Raw genomic sequence first — 19,409 nt, 5'->3', positions numbered from 1 at the left:
ACGTTAACGACATCTGGTGCATTCTCCTTCCACTGCCTTCCTTCATAACACCCCTCTGTCCTCTTTCAGACACTATGGTCTTGGGCGTGGCCCCATTCCGACCTCTTCACTCACACTCACACTCACACTCACACTCTTATGCGACCAGAGTGACTGCGGAGCTTTATTGTCTTGGTTCAAGTGGGCTCCTCGCTGAGCACGTCCCAGCTCTACACTGAGCAGGAAGCGCATTACCACCCTTTGCCAACCACATGGTGGGACCGCTGGAGGAAGCACCTCATGTGGGAAAGGTCTGGAGAGTTCTTAGCCTCACCTACTTCATTCTTAGCCTCACCCACTTCCAGTTTGTTCCCCTCCACTCCCTCCCCCACCCCCTACTCCTAAGCCTTGCTTCCTGCTTGTGGTTGAGGACGCAACCTCCCAGCTCCCTGCTCCAGCTACCTCCTGCTGCGCCCCGCCTGCTTTTATGGATTCGCCCGCTCTGGAACCATAAGCCCAAATAGACTCCTTTCAGTGAGGTGCTTCCGGCTATGGCGCTATATCACGGCTACAGGAGCTGGCACAGCGAACAGAGGGCTGTGTTTACTTTCCTCTCTGTCTTGATGGTGGGCAGACACAAGGATTGAGATGACATCAGTGGCTAAGTGCTAGAAATCTACATATGTAAGTTACAAGATACTGAGCATTCCTCAAAGGACTTTGCCATCAGCCCTAAAGTAGATAATGAGTTTACAGTTGTATGTGGGATTATGACCTGGTTTTTGTTTTCATTTGGAAATTAAGATGACATAAGAAGATGTGACTGTGTGTCGGGTTAACAAGGGTTGGACTTGCAATGGCTAACCTTGATTGTCACAGGACTAAAACCCAACCTGCCTGACACTCCTGTGAGGGTTTTTTTCTTGGTCAAATTACTTTGAGGCAGGAAGACCCGCCCTAAATCTGGGCCACACCTTCTGATGGAAGCCCAGTAAAAAAAACATGCTTTCTGTCGGCTTGTTCTCACCCTTGTTGGCGAGGCCATCAGCCTTGTCACTGGGGCATTTCATCACCAACGTTAGAACCAACTTCTTTGGGATTCCAATGTAGACTGAAGACCAGCTGCTCTCCAGCAAGTCTCCAGTCCCTTGGTGTCAGATCAGCAGTGCTGAGACACCCAGCCTTGTGGACTGACCCAGAATCTCAGCCCCTCCAGTATGAGACAGCCTTTGCTGGACACCTGAACCACATACTGTAAGCCAATCTAACGAGACCCTTACTACACATATTCATGCTATCAGTCTTGTTCTTCTAGAGAGCCCTGGCCAGTGTACCCACCAGCTCCTCCCAGGAGACCTACATGCTGCCCTGGACCTGACCCTCTCTCCCGCATGTTTTCCTTCAGGAGACTGTCAGTGAGAAAGCTGCTTGGCCACGGAGTTCCCCATCCCTGTGACAGGGCCTCTGCCAGCTGGCCACACCTGCAACAGGTGCAGAACAGGATGGTGCAGCAATCACACAGGCTCGGAGCTGGCAGCCAGTTTCAGAGAGTTGGCACCACACATTCCAAGCACCCTGGAGAGGGCTAGAGGCTTCCTAGGACCTGCATTTTTTTTTTTTTTTTTTTTAAACAAGCTCCTTTGGTTTGGACCTTTCTAACAAGGTGGGCAGTGCTGTTTCTACTGGGCTGCGGGAGACTTGCTCAGATCCTCTCGTCAGCTGAAGAAGAGAGGGATCTCCCACTCGCAGGGTGCTAAGTTTTGCTTGGGATTGCTCTGCGGTGCTCGGGCCATCAATTTACTTACTCCCTGCTCTCAGGAAGCTGCTGCAGCCTGGGCAACGCTGGAACTGTCGTCTGCAGGGAGGGGCCCTGTCACTGTCCCCGCTCTGGTAGCTTCCTGAGTTTGCCTCCTGAGCGTTGAGGTCAAGACCAACCCGTGAAATGTGAGTAGTGAAGTGGACTACCCAGCTGTCCTTGCTTTTCATATCATTAGATAACAGGTGGCGGTGGGCACACCTCCGCTACAGGACGCATCTGTCCTTCAAAATACAACCTAGTTTACTCTCACCTTCAAACAGGCAGAGCACACTGACTTGTCATCATCGATACCATTAGTTTCTTTCACATCGAGAGTGGGCTGGTTTTAAAGCACCTGGATGTCTGCAGCCCTTAGTATATTTTATTCTGTGCTTGAATATACAGCAGCATTCTAGCAGTTTCTGGAAAGCAAGTTTAAATGCATTCTCCTGCACTAATTAAATTCTACTGTGTTCTTATGGGGTTGGTTTGATATTTAAAAATAATAGTAATTAATAGATTTTCCCTTCTTGTGTTTCCTCAGTGTCTCTCTCACCTCCCCCCCCCCCCCCCCCCCGGCAGCAGCAGTAGCGGTGTAGGGTATAGAAATGCTTTTGAGAGCTTAACCTTATGTGATCCTAATCTCATGTATTGCTTGGAGATTGACATTTAAATAGCCCATTAACCAAAATGAGTAAGGTTAACCATTCATTCTGCCAAGAAACTCTTGATTTAAAACATAGCAAAACTCTGATGCCTTAGAAGACAGTAAGAGAGCAGCAAAGCAAGTGTCCAGTGAGCAGCTGGAGAGCCTGTGTGGTGACCCCTGCAGGCTGAGGTGAAACCAACAAAGTCATCTGAGGAATGTGACTTCTCTGGCTCCCTCTGCACACAACAGTTTTGAGTTAAACAGTAGCCGAGATCTTAATCTTCCAATCAGACAAGGGTACGCGATGTCTGTACCCATGGCCATCTCTCCGAGGAGACCAGAAAAAAACAACTTGTACTCTTTCCTTTTTAAAATTATTTTTTTTAAAGTACTCATTGCATAACACAAAGTGCACAAGAGGGCACACTGCGAGAGTCCATCTCCCACTGCGGCTCCCGTTTCTAAGGGTAACCAACTGCACCCATTTCTGTATGTTCTCCAAGTTCCATCACACTGCTGCGGCTTGGATACACGGCCCTCAGTGCTGCTGGGAGCTGGTACTTGCTACAGGGAAAGGAAGCCAGTTAAATACATACAGTCATAAACAATGGGCAGATCAAAGACATCCACCGGTTGGCTGTCAGCTTATTGTCACTGATTAGTGCTCAGATCTAAAAACCTTCTCATGGCCCCTGTGCGTGGAGATTCCACATGTATTTATTCCTCCCTTGGTGTCTGTAATGACTCACTTTTGCTATACAGCAGTCCCTCACTCTCCTTGGAGGCTCCAGGGTCCCCACATATAAGAATCTGTGAGTGCTTAAGTCACTTACGTAAAATAATACACAATTTGAAAATATCCTGTGCACATGCTCCTGTGTGTTCAATTATCCTTACATTAATTGTGATGTAACCTACTATGTGGCCATGTAAACAGTTGCCCCATTGTACTGTTTAGGGAATAATAAAAGGCAAAAGGGCCCCAGGGACTCAGGGCAGGCTTGTGCTTGTTTGCAGACACTTCCTCCCTACGCAGCTGGGGATGTGGGTCCCACAAAGCTAGAGAGTCGTCTTTGGATAAATTGCTCAGGAAAACTGCCAGGGTTGAGGCAAGTGCATTTGAACAGAGCCTGCCAGGGAGCCCTCCGTAGTGATGGGCTGGGTTTCCATTTGCCTGGCTAGTGATGGCAGGGCCTTATTACCCCACCACTACCCCACCCCAGCCTCCCTCCACACACACACTCAAGCACACACACACATACACACACGCGCACACACATACACACACATGCACACACATACACACAAACACACACACACACACACACACACACACACACACACACACACACAATTCAGGACCAGCACAAGTTGGCAAACCAGCAAATGAGAAAGTGATGTCTTCCAGTTTTATTTCACACCTCCTCATGCTGACAGCTCCCTTTACATTGAGGGTCCTTCTTCTGTTTCCTGGGGTCTGGTTGCATTCTCTGTTGAGATTTTAATTACTTTTTTTCTTATAGGACTGAGGCTGATAAGAAAGCCAGAGGTATGCCTGGCAGTGTTTCTGTAGTTTGGCATTTGTGCTTTTTTAAAAAAGCTTTTAACTTTTTAATTATGTTTATGCATGAGTCGGCGTGCATATGTATGAAGGTGCCCGCCGAGACCAGAAGAAGACAGGGATCCCGGAGCTAGCTATACAGGCAGTGAGCCACCTGACATGGGTGCTGGGAACTGAATTCACATCCTCTGCATTCTTACCCAGGAAGCTATCTCTCCAGTCTCCTGTATTTTGGCTTTTTGGCATGCAAAGACATTTAAACAATTTTAAATCTAGTTATATTTGATGATGTTATATCACTTATTCAAAAACTTGGTGTTTTAAACTGTTGGTTTTTAAGAACAGAGTGTCATGTATATGTTGGTAGGTTCTTGCCTGTCACACACAGGAAGCCTCCAGTAGCTGTCCCGGGTACTCACCCCTCCATGGTTTTGGATATGGGCCTACACTCTTAGCCCAGGACGCTTTGTCTCATGTGGGCCTTTGTGTTCCCAGTGATCAAGTGGATTTCCCAAGAAGCCTTCAGTCAGACCCAGTCCAACTCCCTCCTGCGTGACCCCATGGAAGGGAGGAATAGTACCAATTCCACCAGGACCCTGAGGCTGCCAGATGCAACCAGCGCCGCATGGTATATCCTCACCATCATCGGCATTTATGGCGTGATCTTCGTCTTCCGGCTGGCCAGCAACATTCTCAGGAGAAATGAGAGGTCCTTGGAGGACATTTACTACTCTAACTTGACTTCTGACCTCAAAAGGAAAGGGGTTCAGAGCAAGGAGGCCAAGAGCTCCTTACTGATCATCAGCAACACAGTTCCCTTTCAGCCTCAGCAGCTCAGCCTGGAACCCACATGTGGTGACAGTGGGCTCCACAGGGGCACCAGGTGGCCCCTTGAAAGCCAAGGCCGGCAGGCCAGTCATGAGAGGCCTCGGCTGTTGGCAGGTGGGGCAGTTGGGACCTGCCTGTGATCTTGAGAAAAGAGCTTAGTTCTAGATGGAGCAGGGTAAGCATCTCTGGCCAACAATGTCAACAAGCAGCTTGTCTTCAGGTCTCTCCCGTGTGACACAAAGATACAATAGAAGCCACAGGATGGAAGGACCAGGTTTTCAGAGGAACTCGGGGTATTCTCAAGGGCAAAGGGGTGACTTCTTGTCATGGGATGAAGGCTGAGCTTGGAGTCAACACTCGGGATCCCACAGATTTTTGAGTGCCAGTTGGTCACCTGGGACATGTGGGAGTTGGGGTTGATTGTCCCCCAAAGTGAGTTTGCTTTAAAGACTTACTCCATTGAACTTAGGACCAAAGCTGTTCACAGCAGAAGCCAAGCAATCTTCATTTCCTCTGGGAGAGTCCGGGGCACTGAAAAAAGCATTCATTTGGACTCAGGAGTTCCAGACTCTGCTCTGGGCACGCTTACCCTGTTTTGATGTCTGAGAACTTGTTACTGTACTTCTCTGAGACTTGGTTTACAGGTCACATGAGAAGAATGCCACCAGCCCTGCCAGCCACAGGAGCTTTAGTGAGATCATGCTTGTGATTGTGTTTTGAAATGCAGAATACACATATAAATAGGGGTGTGTGCAGTGGTGTAGAGGTGTAGTGGTGGTGATGGTGATGGTGGTGATGGTGGTGGTGATGGTGATGGTGGTGATGGTGGTGGTGATGGTGGTGGTGGTGATGGTGGTGGTGGTGATGGTGGTGGTGGTGGTGATGGTGGTGGTGGTGATGGTGATGGTGGTGGTGATGGTGGTGGTGATGGTGGTGATGGTGGTGGTGGTGATGGTGGTGATGGTGATGGTGGTGGTGGTGGTGGTGATGGTGATGGTGGTGATGGTGGTGATGGTGATGGTGGTGGTGATGGTGGTGGTGGTGGTGATGGTGGTGGTGGTGTAGTGATGGTGATGGTGTAGTGTGGTGTGGTGTGGTGGTGGTGATGGTGGTGGTGGTGATGGTGGTGGTGGTGGTGATGGTGATGGTGGTGGTGGTGGTGGTGGTGATGGTGGTGATGGTGTAGTGATGGTGATGGTGACGGTGTAGTGTGGTGATGGTGGTGGTGGTGGTGATGGTGGTGGTGGTGATGGTGGTGGTGGTGATGGTGGTGATGGTGTAGTGATGGTGATGGTGTAGTGATGGTGATGGTGTAGTGTGGTGATGGTGGTAGCATCTCAATGGGCACAGCTAATGCTGCTGGGAAATGGTAACAGTGATGGCAATGATGATGTTGATGGTTTTAGTGCTTGATGTTTTTAAGAATTCTCTAAGTCACCCTTTTACTTTTTAAATTAAGTTTTAGTTAGCATTAAATTATTTTATTTCCAAATAGCATTATACTATGTTCTTGTTGAAGCTTCCTCAGCCCTTGCTCATCTCCTCTCTGGCCCCTCCCTTTCCCCAAATAGTGTCCCTCTGTGCTTTCATGTCACATATTCTTTTACCTTCTCTTGTTCCTCTCCCTTTAGGCCTCTGCATATTCTCATATCCTTTTACTTTCCTGTGTACACACACAGGCACACTCACAGAAACACATGCATATACACACACCTACACACACATATACTTCAATACATATCTACACATTTGTGTATATATACACAGATATGTCCATACATACATATATATCTGCAATGTACTTATATCTACACACACACACACACACACACACACACACACACACACACACAGGATCTCTGAAGAGCAGTGGGGAGGCAAGTAATCCTCGCCAGAAGTTAGAGGTGTGATGTAAGGGAGGGTTCCAGAGAACTTTCCAGGCACCCAGATCTTAATACCAAGGGGCCAGAGCAGATCACATTTCTATGAGACTAAAGTCTTTCTCAATTCTGTATAGTCCATCAGACTCTACCACGCCTGGCGGGAGCAGCATCAGTGTGAGATACACAAAGACTCTTCTGGCTACGAACTCTTTCAGAAAGGTATGCATACAATGTGCCGTAACAAATTACAGCAGAGCTGAGAAGACTGATATGCCATAGGACAGGTCAGAAAAAGGGCACATGTCATGCAATGTCCGCATTCATGCTGAAAGTTGGCACACCTGAGGACCTGACACAGCGACAGTGGACAGCAGCAGCAGGTTGTAGAGCCACCGTGGTGTGTGCACACAAAGCCTGGAGCTGTTTGGACAATGCTAACACAAGACTGTCATTTCTCAGGAAGATGCTGCACTTTCTGACACACAGCTATAGTCTCCTGGGTTGTAGAACTCATCATCACCTGCCTCCTACATAAGTGGCCACCAGTGTCTGTCAGACACAGACCTATCCAAGTCCCCTCATCAGTATGTAGGCAGTGGGGAACTGCCTTCTCTCCAAGCCCATGTGGGTCCTTTGTCCCATGGCCCGACATAGAAGCACACACACAGAGCACACTAGAACGCTTCACTAGTGCACACAAACATTCACACACACATACACACACACACACACACACACACAGTGCACAATAGAACGCTTCACTAGTGAGACCACACATAAAGCAGAGGCCAAAGATGGACCTCACACTGCCTCCGGCTAGAGCCAGACAACATATCCATGTTGAGGGTGGGCTGACTATCCCCTAGAGGGGCAGAAAAAAGTCTGGCCCCTCAGAACAGAAGTCCAGGGAAGGACCCCCCCCCCCAAGTTTTATAGGGACTTGTAGGACATAGGTCATCTTAGTTCTGCATAGCTGTGGGCAAAGCATCTGGAAAGAATGACTTAAAGGAGGAGCCAGTGGCAGAGGGGTCAGCCAGAGTTGCTGGGGCTCACACACTTGCACAGCACACCATGATCGAGCTGTGAGAAAGCTTATGCCCTCGTGGCAGGCAGGATGCAGGGGCGAGGGAGGGACTGGGGACCAGGCAAAACCTTCAGAGGCACACCTCCAGGGACCCACTTCCTCCAGTCAGGCTCCACCTTCCAAATATTATGCCATGCCCAAAATGTGCCGTTATCTGGGGACCAAATGTACAAAGCCTGGGTCTGTGGGGACACTCCATACAAAACTTGTATGCTCAATTTTCCTAACAATTAAACTTTATTAAGAACTCACTGACAGAGCGTACCTGCCTTACAACCCAACTAGCCTAAATAAGAGGGAAAGGAGGTTAAGGAAAATAGGAATGAAACCTGGGTGTCAGTTTCTAGAAACAATTCTCCTGGTGTAGCCAGCAGGATTTCAGCAGACCAGCAATCCCACCGAAGTTGCAGCTGGAACCTGAAGCCTCAGCTGGAGTCCAAAGGCTTGAAGCTCTCCCTGGAGCAGTTCTAGGAGCATCTCGAAGGGCAGGGATGAACAGCCAAAAATCCAAGTCCCAACAAAAAGCTCTGCCTCCTGTTTGGGGGCGTGTTTGTGTGTGTGTGTGTGTGTGTGTGTGTGTGTGTGTGTGTGTGTGTGTGTGTGTGTATCCTCTCAGTGGGTTCAGGGATGTTTTTCAGCTGGCAACAACCAAGCTCCTCCACAAAGCAGTTAGACTTCTAAGTGGAAAAACATCCTGCTCTCTCACATCTAAGTGGTAAACATCCTGCCCTCTTCCCCATTCCACACTTGGGATCAAAACAAAAACAGGTTTATCTCCCCTATGAAAACTACAACACACCTGTCTTGGACCCGGTGGTGGGCCATGGTGGAACGTGCTGTTTGGTGTAGGCCATGGCAGGAGGCAGCAGGAATGCTTCTAGCGGGAGACTGAAGTTAGGAGCCACACTCAGGGATCTGTTGGAAAAGGTGCAGTGGCCATGACATCTGTGTGGGCAACCATTTATCTGTCAAGGTACCACAGAAGGAGGGATGGGTTTGAAGGGTCTCACATGGTGCTGGTGCATTCACACAGTCCTGACCACCCTCTCATAGCCTCCACAGAGGAGGTTCAAGGAAGCTGAGGCCCAGAGAAGCCAAGAGTTTGCTCACTGCCACACAGCCAACAATAGAGATGTTGGAGGGCTGTGGCGTCTCACTATGTCAGTCCTAGCTTGCTTTCTGTTGCCAGGAGAAACACCATGACCAACACAGCTTGGAAGAGGAAAGGTCATTTCAGCTTACACTTCCAGGACACAGTCCACCACTGAGGAACTCAAGAGGGAACTGCAGCAGTGACCATGGAGGATCAGGGTTTCCTGGCTCATGTGTGGCAGCCCAGACCCTGCCTGTTTAGGGATGATGCTTGGAGGGGCCAGGAAGCAATATTGATATTGAACCAAGGTATCAATATCAAATCACTATGTGTGTTCTGTAGCTGTTTGGCCCCTTGTAGGGTCCAGCTTGACTCAAGGCCAGCCAGCCTGTGCTGAGGGTCCAGCTTGACTCAAAGCCAGCCAGCCTGTGCTGAGGGTCCAGCTGTATCAAAAAATATTCCACTATCCTTACCCCTGGAATGTACTTACCCCTCCTAGCTAGCCTGCTAAATTCTGCTTTTACAAAAAAGATATAAAAAGCACCTGTGCCTGCTTTCAGGGGTCAGCAGCTTGAAAGAGCTTGTCAGACCTCGGTGCACATCGACTCAATAAAATTCCTGTGTGTATTGCATCGACATGGGACTCCATTTCTCTCTGGGGACTCCAGGTATAGACTAGAGATCTCTCTGAAGGTCTCAATCTTACATGCTGCCCACAGTGGGCTGGGCTCTTCCACATCAGTGATCAGTCAGGACAATCCCTTACAGCCCTGGGCACAGGTCAGTCAGGCCTGGCAATCCTCGAGGAGTTTAGACTCCTTCAGAGGACTCTATGCTAGCCTTGTCCTTGAAAGCTCTCCCGCTCTCTGTGTAAAGTCTGGGGAGAGGTCCTGAAGGGTGCGTGCTCCTCCATCCTGGTCAACAAACCCCAGTTCTGGAAAGCACACTTTTTAAACCAATTGCTTTCTTTAAATGGTTCCTTAAAAAAAGAAAAAAGAATGCCGTCTGGGGCTGGAGAGAAGGCTGGGAGGTTAAGAGCACTGACTGCTCTTCCAGAAGTCCCGAGTTCAATTCCCAGGAGTCACATGGTAGCTCACAACCATCTATAGTGTGATCTAATGCCCTTTTCTAGCATGCAGGCATACATGCAGGCAGAACACTGTATATATAATAAATAAATCTTAAAAAAAAAAAAAAAAGACTGCCATCTGCAGAAAAGAAGCAAGACATAGGGGGAGGGCCTCTCCTCATGTCTGCTTTGTAAATGGGGTGATGGTGTTTCCTCCAATAAAATGGGACACGGGGATTGGTTGATATATGGTGGGTAAAGGGGCCAGAGCCACTCCTAGTGCTAACGTGCTCAAAAACATTGTTCCCTGGTCACCAGCAGCAGGGCCTTCGTGGTGATCTTACATGGCAGAGCCACTCCTCATATCACCCCAGGAGCACATTTGGGGAGAATTAAAAGGTCCAATAGACAGACAGACAGACAGAGGGGAGGGGGAGGGATGAAGGGAGAGGGAAGAGGGCAGGGCTGTCTACTGAGTTACAAGTTAGATTTGTCCTCCTTCCCGCCCTGGCTTGCATGGGAGAAAGCCAGACCCTCTGTGGATAGTACAGTGCCACCGAGGGAGCCAGGTAAGGGCAGGGGTGCCCTCCAGCCTGTGATCAGAAGAGGTTCTTGGGTTAGGAAACCTGTGAGGTTCCTGGGTCATCAATGTGCCCTGAAGGTGCCCTGTAGGAGCTGCAGCAGTGGGGACTGGGTGAGCTGGAGCTGGCTGGGAGAGTCTCAATCCAGCAAAGACTGGAGTGCCTGGGCAGCCACTCAGCCTTGGACCCGAGCAGCCTGAGCCCCAATGATTCCCATCCTGGTGTGATTCTATTTAAGTCAGTAAATGTGGTTGCTTCCAGACAGTGGGTATGTGCACATATGCTAGCCATGGGACAGTGGCTATGCTATAGTGACGGTGGCCTGGGGCCCCCTGGTGGTTGGGACAGCCTTGTATGACTAGTTTCTAACTACTCTGAGCTGGGAGTAAAGCTCAATCAAAGCTCTGGGATTCCCAGTCCCCGCCTCGGCTGGTTTCCCTCAACTGCACAGCCTCACTCTGTGCTAACATACCATCAAAAGCAGCTGGGTTTGTATATTTTATATCAAATTGCTTTTCTCATGTCTTTATCAGATGCATCCACAATAAAATGCAAACTTGCCCCTGAGTTAGTTAAGGTGAAAAACCACTAATGCCAAGCAGGAGAAAGGCCACAAGCCCTTCTGCGGGTGGCATTTCAGCGGGTGTGGTCTGGCACCTTCCGTCCTCCGCTGCCTGGATAGATGTGGATCTGCACATGTAACGTGAGGGTTGACAGCACAGTGCATCAAGGTAGGAAAGTGTGGTGGAGGGGGCTGCTCAAAACAGCAGAGAGGGAGAGAGGCAGATAGAGACAGAGGGACAGAGGCAGAGAGCACACACAGGCCAGAGTTCCTATGTCCTCCTCACGGGACTCTCCCCAGCCACTGTCACCAGTCACCTAACTTCCTCCTACTCACAGCATGCCTCCTAAAGGCTGTTCCATTCCCAGTGGCCCTGCAGGGTGGCGGCCTTTGTGGAACCTTTCATAACCACATCTAGCTCTGGGGAGACCTGATCCACCAAGAGGTACTCTCACGCCTCGGGTATGTTAATGGACAGGCCACTTGGCAACCAGGATGTGTGTGGACAGCATAAACACAGCATGGCCTAGTGACGTCACTCTGGGCAAGTGCTGTCTCTGGAGCTGTGACCTCCTCATTCACACAGGCAGTCACTGGTCAGTCCTGGCCCCCAGCCACTCCCACTGACCACTTTGGGCCCCTCTTTAGTCCAACCATCCCGTGGACAGTCTATAGCCCCATAGAATCATCAGAACCATCAGCTGCCCAATCCCTGGAGTCCAGGAAAGAAGGAGAACTCAGTTATGTAAGGGTACCTTTAAAACATGCTTTAACACTAGACTTTATCCATGGAGGAGACTGTTGCTGTGTGTGTATGTGGTGTGTGTGTGTGTGTGTGTGTGTGTGTGTGTGTGTGTGTGTGTGTGTGTTACTACCACACAGATTTCTCCAGTAGGAAGAGAAAAGGGTCTCAACCTTCGCACATCTTGGAGATCTGGGTCTTTAAACCCGGGAGCAGTGGGGGTCAGCGGCTGGAAAATGACAAAGAATTAGGAATGAGGGTTTTCTGGCTAACAGCCTACCAGGCTCCCTGCTGAAGACAGTCAAGGTGAAGATACCATCAGAGATGGTGGAAGACGGTATCTGAGGAAGCGGGAGGTTCTCGCAGGGTGTGCACTGATGGACCTCACAAGAGTGCAGGAAACTGAAATGTGGTCAAGCCACAGGTCTCCAGGTGTGCCTAACCTCTTCTTCAACATAAAGGGAAAGAGCAGAACTCCTGAAATAAAATACTCATTTTAGTTCCGGCTCTGCTGATAAAAGCCCCTCCTCACAGGTGCGCCATCCTGGGTCCCCATGCTGGGACCCGCTCCACTCCTCCTTGGGAGGGACCTGGCCCTTCTGTCAGGACTCTGCGGCCTCTCCCTACAAGACAGTGCCACCCCTGAGGGTAAATACTGAGGTCTTTCCGTGACTAACAGGTTGGAACCTGGAGACGTTCAAGATTTGCTGATGAAACAGAAACGGAAAAGGGGAAGGAATGAAGGAAAGGTGTCCCCTATTGTTTTTAAATTACATGTATTATCTATAGGCCCGGCTAGCAATCAGTTAAGACACAGACACTTGTTATATTTTAAAATAGCTTTAGTTAACCTGGGGCAGGATAGATATCAATCAATCCTCTAAACTACCTCCCATAGTGGGGCAGGCATAAGATCCCTGCCTCAATCCTGCGCCATCTGCTTCCAATAACTTCTATCAAGTTACCTCCCATCTATAACCCCAAATACTTGCCAACGTTCCTCATCTGGGTCGGATTCTCCATCCACACAGCCGGCCATGTGCATCTTCTCCAGCTAACCCATGGTGGCCTTCCTCTCTTCCCTTCAGGTCTCTCTCCTTCTCCTCCTGGTGGATCTTTCTTCTCCTTTTTCCCAGGATCCCTCTCTCTCCAAGCCCCAGCTGTCTCCTGCCCTGCCCAGGTGGGATGGTTTTTTAAGTAAAAGGTGGGTCAGACATAGAGCAGTAATTAGCCTCAAAATACATCAGCCCATCCCCCAACAGTGCCCTATTTTTGTTATGGGAATGACTTTATTTCATCTCAGTACTGATCAATTTCTCTTATATATTTACTATTAATGTACACAGATTATACAAAACAAACAAACAAAAAAACCAAAAAACCAAAACAGGTGCCTTACACTTTCATACCTGCCTGTAAGATGCTCTGTGCGGTGGTTTGAATAGGTTTGGCCCTGTAGACTCGTGTGGGTGAATGCTTGGCCCACAGAGTGGCACTATTAGGAGGCGTGGCCTTGTTGGAGGAAGTGTGTCACTATGGAAGTGGGCTTTGAGGCCTCTATGCTCAAGCACCAAGTCTGCCTCTGTGCTTCTCACCATGAGGATAATTGACTAAACCTCTGAAGTGTGAGCCAGCGTCAGTGAAATGTTTCCCTTTATAAGAGTTGCCCTGGTCATGGTGTCTCTTCACAGCAATGAAACCTTGACTGAGACACCTAGGTTACTTGCCTGGGCGCTGTCCTCAGTTACAGCCTCCTCCCCATGCTGCTGTCTTGCTCTCTAACACACTCCCATCCATTCTAGGTTTTTTTTTTTCTTTTTGGTTTTAGTCTACAAATGCTAGGGAACGTGGTACTTGTTTGGGAGCTAAGTTCGCCTTATCTCAGTGAGCACAGTTCTTTCCAGTTCCGTCCATTCCTGCAAACCTCAAGGTTTCATTCATTCTTAAAACAAACAACAAACAAACACATCTATCCACCCATCTATCATCTATCTATCCATCCATCCATCCATCCATCCATCCATCCATCCATCAATCCATCTATCTATCATCTATCTATCTATCTATCTGTCTACGTGGGTGGGTGGTGCATGTGCCAAAAAGCATGCCTATGGCAGGAGTCAGTTCTCTCCTTCTGCCACTTGGATCGCAGAGGTCAAACCCAGGCTGGCAGGCCTGGCAGCAGGCACCTATACTTGCTTGTCTGGGTTACTTTTCTGTTGCTGTGACAAAACACCATGACCAAGAAGACTTACAGAAGAAAAGGTTTCCTTCAGCTTATGGTCCCAGAGGAGTGAGAGTCCATCACAGTGGGAGGCATGGTGCACGTGGCAGGAGGAACAGGCTGAAATCTCACGTCTCCAGTGGCAAGCAGGAAACACATGTCTGTGCTCAGGTCCAGTGCTGTGCTTCCTCCAGTGAGGCTACCCCACCTAAACCTCACCAAACAGCCCTGCCAGCCAAGTGTGTGAACATCCAAGACTACAGGGGGATTAAACTACAATCTCATTCAAACCACCAAACCGCCCGAGCTGTCTCTTAAAGGAAGACTGACATTCCATTGCCCAAGGTGGGGGCACATGCGCAGGTGTGTGTGTGTGTGTGTGTGTGTGTGTGTGTGTGTGTGTGTGTGTGTGTGTGTGTGTGTGTGTGTAGGCATCTGTGTGCAGGTGTGTAGACATGTGTGTGCAGGTACAGGTTCATGTGTGTGTGTGTTCTTTATCTATTCACCCACTTATGGGCATCTGAGTCCATCGCACAGTTTATCTACTGTGGAGAGCCATAACAACCACAAGTGTGCAGGCACCTTTCTGTGTTACACTTGCTTATCTATGTGGGTGGGTGACATAGGTGCCAAAGCACGCATGTAGAGGCCCCGCTCGCAGGAGTCGGTCTCTCCCTTTACCACCTGGGTCCCAGAGACCAAGCCCATGCTGCAGAAGTATGTACCTAGGATCTGAGCAACATGGTAGCTCTAGTTTTAATTCTTACTATTATTTTTACAAATCCTCATGCTTATTTCCACAGTGCTTGACACACACATACCACTAACAGTATGTACGGACTTCTCTCATATCACTTTTGTTTTGTTATTTTGTATGATAGCCATCTTGACCACAGTGAGCTATAAATACCAATATGGTTTTGATTTGCGTTACCCTGGTGACTAAGAATGCTGAACATTTTTCATAATTTAGTAGACATTTATAATCCTCCCGGAGAGTTGCCTGTTGAAGCTATTGGTCTCATAATCTTTTGGTGTTTAATTTCTTTAGACTTTTGTAAATTCTAGATATTAATGCTCCCACTCTTGCTTTCTATGCAGAAGCTTTTTAATTTCATGCAATCTCATTTGTCAATTCTTGCAATAATTTTCTGAGCTATTGGTGATTCTCAGAAAGTCCTTACCTGAATCTGAATCTTCAAGTGTTTTCCTTTATTCATTTTAAAATCTCAGGTCTTAATTAAGGTCTTAAGTCTTACAGATTGACTTTTATGCAGGACAAGAGACAGGGACCACACCGTTCTCTGCACATGGGTACCCTGACTCCCAGCCCTATTTGCTGAAAGGGATGCCGTTTGGCCAATGTGTTATGGGCATCTTTGTTGAAAATCACATGGCTGTGGCAGTGTGGGTTTACTTCTGGGTCTCCTCTCTGTCCCACTGGTCTACACTTCTGTTTTTGTACCAGCCATGCTGTCTGTAAGATTTTGTTATTAATATGGAAAAAAACTTAGGTTATCAATTTGTATTGTTTATAATATTTAGATATTGTTTCATACTACCTATGTTTGGTTTTTAAAATATAAATGTGTACATCTGACAAAACCAAATAACTCTGCAGAGCAGGATGTGCTCAGTGATCTTTCCATCCACTCTCACCTTCCTTGAGTGACCATGTTGCAGAGTTTGCTTTGTCCTCCTGTCACTTCTATGTGAAAAGACGTGGTGGCACACGTCTTTAATCCCAGTACTCGGGAGGCAGAGGCAGGCGGATCGCTGTGAGTTCGAGGCCAGCCTGGTCTACAAAGGGAGTCCAGGACAGCCAAGGCTACACACAGAAACCCTGTCTCGAAAAACCAAAAACAACAACAACAAAAACAAACAAACAAAACAAAAAACAAAAATATAATCAAATGTGCGTCTGTACGAACAGAAAACACATGTTTATAGTCTCCCACACATCTGACAAGTCCCTCATATTCATGACTTCTCATTAGAGAAATAGAAGACTGCATCAGAACTGGCATCACTGCACTAAGTAGCATTTGCAGTGTCGTTGCCACCTGTCAGGTCTCTTCAGGCAGGAGAGGGAGCAAGAGAGCTTCTGGGAAATATGGGACCATCCTCAGCACTTCAGAGCTCTGGTCACAGAGTTGGAATCACACTAAACTTGATCTGAAAAGTGTCTTACAGTGCTAAAGAAGCTTCTCCAGAGAAAGCAGCCACAAGACAATTACAAATGGGAAGCTGCTGCGTGTGGCCTCTAGGAGAGAGAGGGCTCTGGTAACCACACGCTTGGCGTGAGCGTGGCTATGGCGATCCTCTGGGTTGGCTGTAGATCGGGATAGAGGAAGAGGAGATTCCTGTATACTCGGCCGGGAAGCAAAGGGCCAGCCAGGTCATTTTGCCTTTGCTGTCATTTGAAGTGCCCACTTAGGTACAATTATGAACCACCTTTAGCTTTGATTAAAGGACAAGAAAATACAAAGAAAATTAACATAAAAAGGCAGAGAGAAAGAGAATCCAACTGTCCTTTTCTCCAAGTATAAACCTAAGGTACTGTGGAATATGATGGTTCATGTCTGTAATGCCATAACTTAAGTGGCTGAGGCACTGAAAGTAAAAGGCCAGCCTGAGTCAAATACTGGGGCCCTCGGGGTTACATAGCAAGACCTTGTCTCAAAAAATAGCAAATCAAATACCTTTCAGATAACGTGCTACATAAGGTCAAGCACTGGCAGTCCCTGTGAGGGACAGGCATGCATCCTGCTCCATTTTCTCTCTGCCACATCACCTCTCCCTTCAGCCACCTGGAAAAACAACCCTTGCCTGTAAAAGCAGGCCAGCAGATGTCACAATATACATGATGTACACAGACACACAACACTCACACTGCAGGCCTCCTTGAACACGTCCTGACCATCCCGACACCCAAATGGAAAGGAATTAAAAACTTGACCACCAGGCGTGACGCTAGGCGGGATTCTCTGTGGCTAGAGTTCTGGGCAGGTGCCTCGTGATGCTTGGAGTCTGAACTGTAGCTATGGCTACACAATGACAAAGATGACACAGGGATGACAAAGCCACTTATGAGGTCATCATCCTGTCCCTTCCAGAACTCCCTGATGGGGGAGTGTGAACCACTTGGGGAGCCCCATGGCTCACTTTACAAACGGTCTTCTGAAAAACATCGTCATCAGAACTCATTTTGACAGCGTCAGGAGGAAACAGTGCCTTCAGTATCTGAACACTCTGAGAACACTGCAATATGACGGGTATAAGACGGTGTATTTTGGGGAAACTGAGATCCCAGAAACTCTTGTCACTGGGGAAGATTTTAGTGACGGCTATTACATGCACACCCCAACCTGGTGCATTCTGCATGCTGGTGGCAGTCAAGGATGGGTGCCTTGGAAATACCGGATGTTCCTAAGAGATGACCTATGTATCAAACAGGAAGACAGCCTCTTCTTCGAATTCTGTGACGTTGTGAAGAAGGCCTATGGGAAGTGCGCCATCGTGGTCAAAGGAAGGAGGCAGCAAGATGACATGAAGCCAAAGACAGACAAGGAGGGGGAGAACCAGGCCTGTGCCGCAACAAGCATTAATTTAACAAGCATCGTGTGCTCCCCCGGAGTGGCCAAGTCCTACGGCCATGAGCTAGTCTCTCTGCCTTCCCCCTATAATTACCTGAACCCCTTAGACTCAGCCTGGTCTTCCGTGAAATGGTTTATCATCAACAACAGAAAAGAGTTTTGTCTGCAGTCTGTCGACAACGTCTACACCTACCAGTATATACTCTTCAGCAATTTGATTAGCAAAGGGATTGAAAAGGTCAGCGTGAGCAAGTGGAAGACCCTGACCAACAAAGTGCGGCGGTGGGAGAACTACTATCTCGGCAAGTTTTCTTAAGGGCCTTTTCCTCCACAAAGCACCAAGCTGCGTGGCCTTCGCTGATCACTGTGGAGTCTTGATTCTGCCTCTGCCACCAGGAACCTTCAGGAGCAACCTCCCAGGAATGCTGCCCGGACAGAGAGGTTCCTGAGGCTGCCAGCAAAGTCCTGGGATTGCTAGAGGCCCCATTAAAGCTTGTTGATAATTATGGGGATCTCACCTCTCATCTCATGAGGGCTATCTCAAGGACGGTGATCATGGGAAGATCACAGGAGGATCACAGGAGGATCACAGGAGGATCACAGGAGGATCACGGGAGGATCACAGGAGGATCACAGGAGGATCACAGGAGGATCACGGGAGGATCACTGGAGGATCACGGGAGGATCACGGGAGGATCACGGGAGGATCGGGAGGACTCCAGCCTAGAGGAGTGGCAGTGGTTAAAGGATGTATGATCAAAACTTAGGTCTAAGAAAAAAGAGAGCCAAGTGTGGGGTTATTAAAAAAAAAAAAAAAAACTCAGAATTAAATATTAAGCCAATACGCTTCAGGCAAAAACAATCCAGAAGGACCCATCTTGCCATGAGCAAGAGACATGTTCAGATGGTGGCTAAGCCGGGGCTATTCCTCTGTGAGCAGTGGTGGTGAAAGACATCTGCACAGGCCAAACCCCACCATACATCTAAGGCAAGTAGGTGGGCTACAAAACGGAACCATGGGGACATCACGTGGTCCAAGGTGTCTTAGGGAAATACATGGCATTGGGGCAGGGCGCTACAGAACCCACATATCCAACCGCAAGAATCCTATCAGGAGGGACCAGGGCTGCCATGATGTTTATCTGTGAGCTGAGCCACCTGTAGTTACTAAGATGCCCTATTCAAGCCCAGGGTGCCTGCTGTGGGCTGGCACAGCTGGGATCTTACTTGTGATGAGACCTTGGGTAAGCTGCTTTGCTTCTGTGAGACCAGATTAAGTCATCAGGAAAATAGGTTGAGGCACTAAAAATGGAGTCACGTGTGCAAAAACTACCACATATACCTGGTCTTGAATGAGAGCTCAGAATGAAGCTTGTGTCAAGGCTGAGGTCCAAGCAAAAGCCCACAATTAAACTGGTGTCACCGCCTTCGATTCCTTTCTGCTATTTGAGGAACAAATTTTGTTCCCTGGCATTTATGAGCATCTGCAGTGGGTTAGGGGATTCACTCGTTTCTCCTTGTCGGGGTTAGGGCAGGAGGCTGGAGAATAGCCACTCAGAGTCTGGGGAAGAAGCAAGTGAAGGGGATTGTGGGTAATGCCATGCCCCAGTGCGGGCTTCAACAACATCGCTGCGGATAAGTCGCCTGGAGCAGTGTTTGTGGTGTTGGAAGTGTTAGTTTCCTTCTGAGGGATGGCTGATGGATGGCCCCACCCTCTCTGGCCTTTCTGCCTCCCACAACTGTACCCCTACTCTCTTCCC

The 19,409-nt window shown here is 48.5% G+C and overlaps 2 protein-coding genes across 2 annotated transcripts; both read left to right on the top strand.

Annotated features, from left to right (window-relative positions):
• The first annotated feature begins 4,460 nt into the window (after positions 1 to 4,460).
• Positions 4,461 to 4,955, top strand: Smim34 (small integral membrane protein 34). Its single transcript, XM_051150384.1, has one exon. The coding sequence runs from the start codon at positions 4,461 to 4,463 to the stop codon at positions 4,953 to 4,955; it is 495 nt and encodes a 164-aa protein (XP_051006341.1).
• A 12,254-nt stretch (positions 4,956 to 17,209) lies between these two features.
• On the top strand, positions 17,210 to 17,965 carry C8H21orf140 (chromosome 8 C21orf140 homolog). Its single transcript, XM_051150499.1, has one exon. It carries the CDS (start codon positions 17,210 to 17,212, stop codon positions 17,963 to 17,965), a length of 756 nt encoding a protein of 251 aa, XP_051006456.1.
• Positions 17,966 to 19,409: the final 1,444 nt, after the last annotated feature.

Source organism: Acomys russatus, chromosome 8, assembly GCF_903995435.1.
Source record: "Acomys russatus chromosome 8, mAcoRus1.1, whole genome shotgun sequence".
NCBI lineage: Eukaryota > Metazoa > Chordata > Mammalia > Rodentia > Muridae > Acomys > Acomys russatus.
This window is presented reverse-complemented; position numbering and strand designations above follow the sequence as displayed.